The following is a 2,500-nucleotide window of genomic DNA, read 5'->3' as shown; positions in this document are numbered from 1 at the left end:
GCTGAGTATAGATGGAAACACAGAGTTAGACATGGCACAAGGCACAGTGTATATTCCTGCTGAGCGTGACATTTATCTGTTAATTGTAGAAGTTGATGGACAGTGTAATGAAGGATCGTTGTTAACAAACGCCTTGTACCAGGTTCTTCTCAATCATGCCTGTGACAAAGAGCTTATGACACTCACCAAAATGATCCTACACACGTTAGAAGATCTACAGAAAACAAAAGGTGGAGATCAGTACTACCTTGAGGTAAGGACGATGAAATTCCTGCGTGACTACTACTTCAATCCTCCAAAAGCTGCACAACCACCATCCCCTCCACCCAGACACCGAGAAATTCACCTTGAAAAAGACTACTTCTCCCAGAGAAGGCTGAGTGTGAAGCAAGTAAAGCAGCCCCGAAATACCCACTCTGATTACTGGAACTGGTCACGACCTCATGGCCTGGCACTCATCATTTACTTTGACAAATACGAAAGTAAACGGCTACCAGACTGCCCATGGCGACAGTACAATGCAAAAATGATGTCACAGCTTTATAGTGCCATCGGCTATAGGACAGAAATGTGTAGTAATCCCACGAACTCTGAGGCCAAATCTTGCCTAGAAGAATTCTCAGTAAGGAGGGAACATTCAGACCTCGATTCAGCGGTTGTCGTTATCTTAGGCCTTAGTAAAGACTGCAACTCCTTCTACTGTGGAGATGGAGAACCCCTTCATTTATCGGATATTTATTCTCACTTCACGGATACCTCTTGCCTTGCTCTGAAAAGGAAACCCAAGTTCTTCTTTTTCCACATGACAGAGATGCAGGAAAGGGTATATCCCCGGGAAAGTCCGCGGAAAGAGCTGAGAGATGCCTTTGTCGTCCGACTTGTGTCGAAGGTTGATGCCAATGGCCTTCACCCAAGCAAAGGTCTATGTGCGTGGAAGAAAGCCTTGGAAGAACACGCCCACGACACTCACCTGGAGAGCCTGGTAAGCAAGGCAGAAGATTACCTGCATGACGGTGCGTGTAATACCAGGGTAATGGACGAACACTTCGAACGTGAGCCGTGTTTTCTTACTGGAAAATTCTTCCTGAATCCGAACAAAATATGAAGATGAGGATTTCAGGATGCCTTCCCCCCACTCTCATTCTCTTTGTGTGTTCTTACCTAGTGGTTTCAATATGGAAGAAGAGCTAAGCTCAGATGATCCTGTCTGCTATATTTAAATTATCATATAACTTTTCAAATTGATGCACAATTTTGGCACACAATATTTGGGAAATTGTTCTATGTTTCAACAGTACTGTTTGGGAAACTGAACTTCTTGACATCAATCTCGCCTCTTTTTGCTTTCAACTTTTTGCTGTGACATCTCGTCCTTCTTGTGTTCAATGTTACAGTCATCGTTGTTTAACTTCACCTTTCCTGTAATGTAGCTGAACATCATTATCATGTCACCTCTCTTTCTTCTAAAGTAGTATGACCATTGCTTTTGTCTTTCTTCATAGCTCATATCTCCTAGAGTAAGTGCCCATCTTGTGGCTTCTCCTTGAACTTTTTCTACCTTTATCTTTTTTTAAGTGAGGACTCCATTTGGGTTTAATTCCTGATTATGATTATTCCAAGGACTTTATCTGTTTGGTTTAAAGTTACGTCTCCTAACTTGTATTGATATAGTGGACGATTTTTGCTTTCTCTGAACCTGACTACATGGCATATATTGGTGTTAAATTCCATTTTCTATGTACAACTCCAAATTCATAAGTTCTCGATGTCACTTTAGAGGCATTTGCATGAGATCGTCTGTTATCCTTTTTTGCAATTTTGCGTCATCTACAAACATATTCAGATAACTACCTGGGCTTATGTTCGACCCTAACTCATTTATGCAAATAGTTAACATAATCGGCGCCAAGACGAATCCTTGAAGTACTCCACTAGTCACCCGTTGCTTAGTCGCTTCCCTCTAATTACTGTTTTCAACTGTCTTTCTTGGAGAAAGCCTTCCATTCGAGGAGTTTGCCTTTCACTCCACCTAGGTGTTTTAATTTCCATGATAGTCTTTTCTAAGACACCTTATCAAATGCTTTCTTAAAGTCCAAGTATACACAATGCACCCAGCCGTCTCTTTCTTGTAAAAGTTCAGAAACTCAATCATAGAATCAGAGATTTGCTATATATGACCTTACTTCCCTAAAATATAATTGTTTAGTTGATATCATATCGTGTTTTTCAAGTACTTCAACCCACTGTTTCCTAATTATCCTTTCTCACAGTTAGCATACTACACTAGTTAACGAAATTGGTCTATAATTTAGAGGGTCTTGTTTGTCGCCGTTCTTGTATAAATGTGTAACATTGGCAATTTCCAATCTTTTGGTAGTTTTCCTTGTCTCACTGAATACATAATTCTTCGGCACATTTCCTCTGCTTTAGTCTTGTCTAACCCTTTCAGTAGGGCTTTTATTTCTTTTCGAGTGTGATATTTTCGACATTTTGATTTATA

At 40.4% G+C, this 2,500-nt stretch overlaps 1 protein-coding gene across 9 annotated transcripts in view; it reads left to right on the top strand.

Annotated features, from left to right (window-relative positions):
• Window positions 1-2,500, top strand: part of LOC125038516 — a 39,243-nt gene that overhangs the window by 30,269 nt on the left and 6,474 nt on the right. For 7 of the 9 annotated variants that reach the window (XM_047632003.1, XM_047632007.1, XM_047632006.1 and 4 more), the window contains one exon: window positions 1-2,500. This exon is cut by the window's left edge and continues 1,341 nt beyond it; it is cut by the window's right edge and continues 1,099 nt beyond it. The exons of the other annotated variants lie outside the window; for them this stretch is intronic. In XM_047632003.1, the coding sequence (XP_047487959.1) occupies window positions 1-1,105 (1,105 nt within the window). In that variant the 3' untranslated portion in view covers window positions 1,106-2,500. 9 annotated transcript variants of the gene reach the window in all.

The sequence above is a fragment of the Penaeus chinensis genome, chromosome 25, assembly GCF_019202785.1.
Source record: "Penaeus chinensis breed Huanghai No. 1 chromosome 25, ASM1920278v2, whole genome shotgun sequence".
Taxonomy (NCBI): domain Eukaryota; kingdom Metazoa; phylum Arthropoda; class Malacostraca; order Decapoda; family Penaeidae; genus Penaeus; species Penaeus chinensis.
This window is presented reverse-complemented; position numbering and strand designations above follow the sequence as displayed.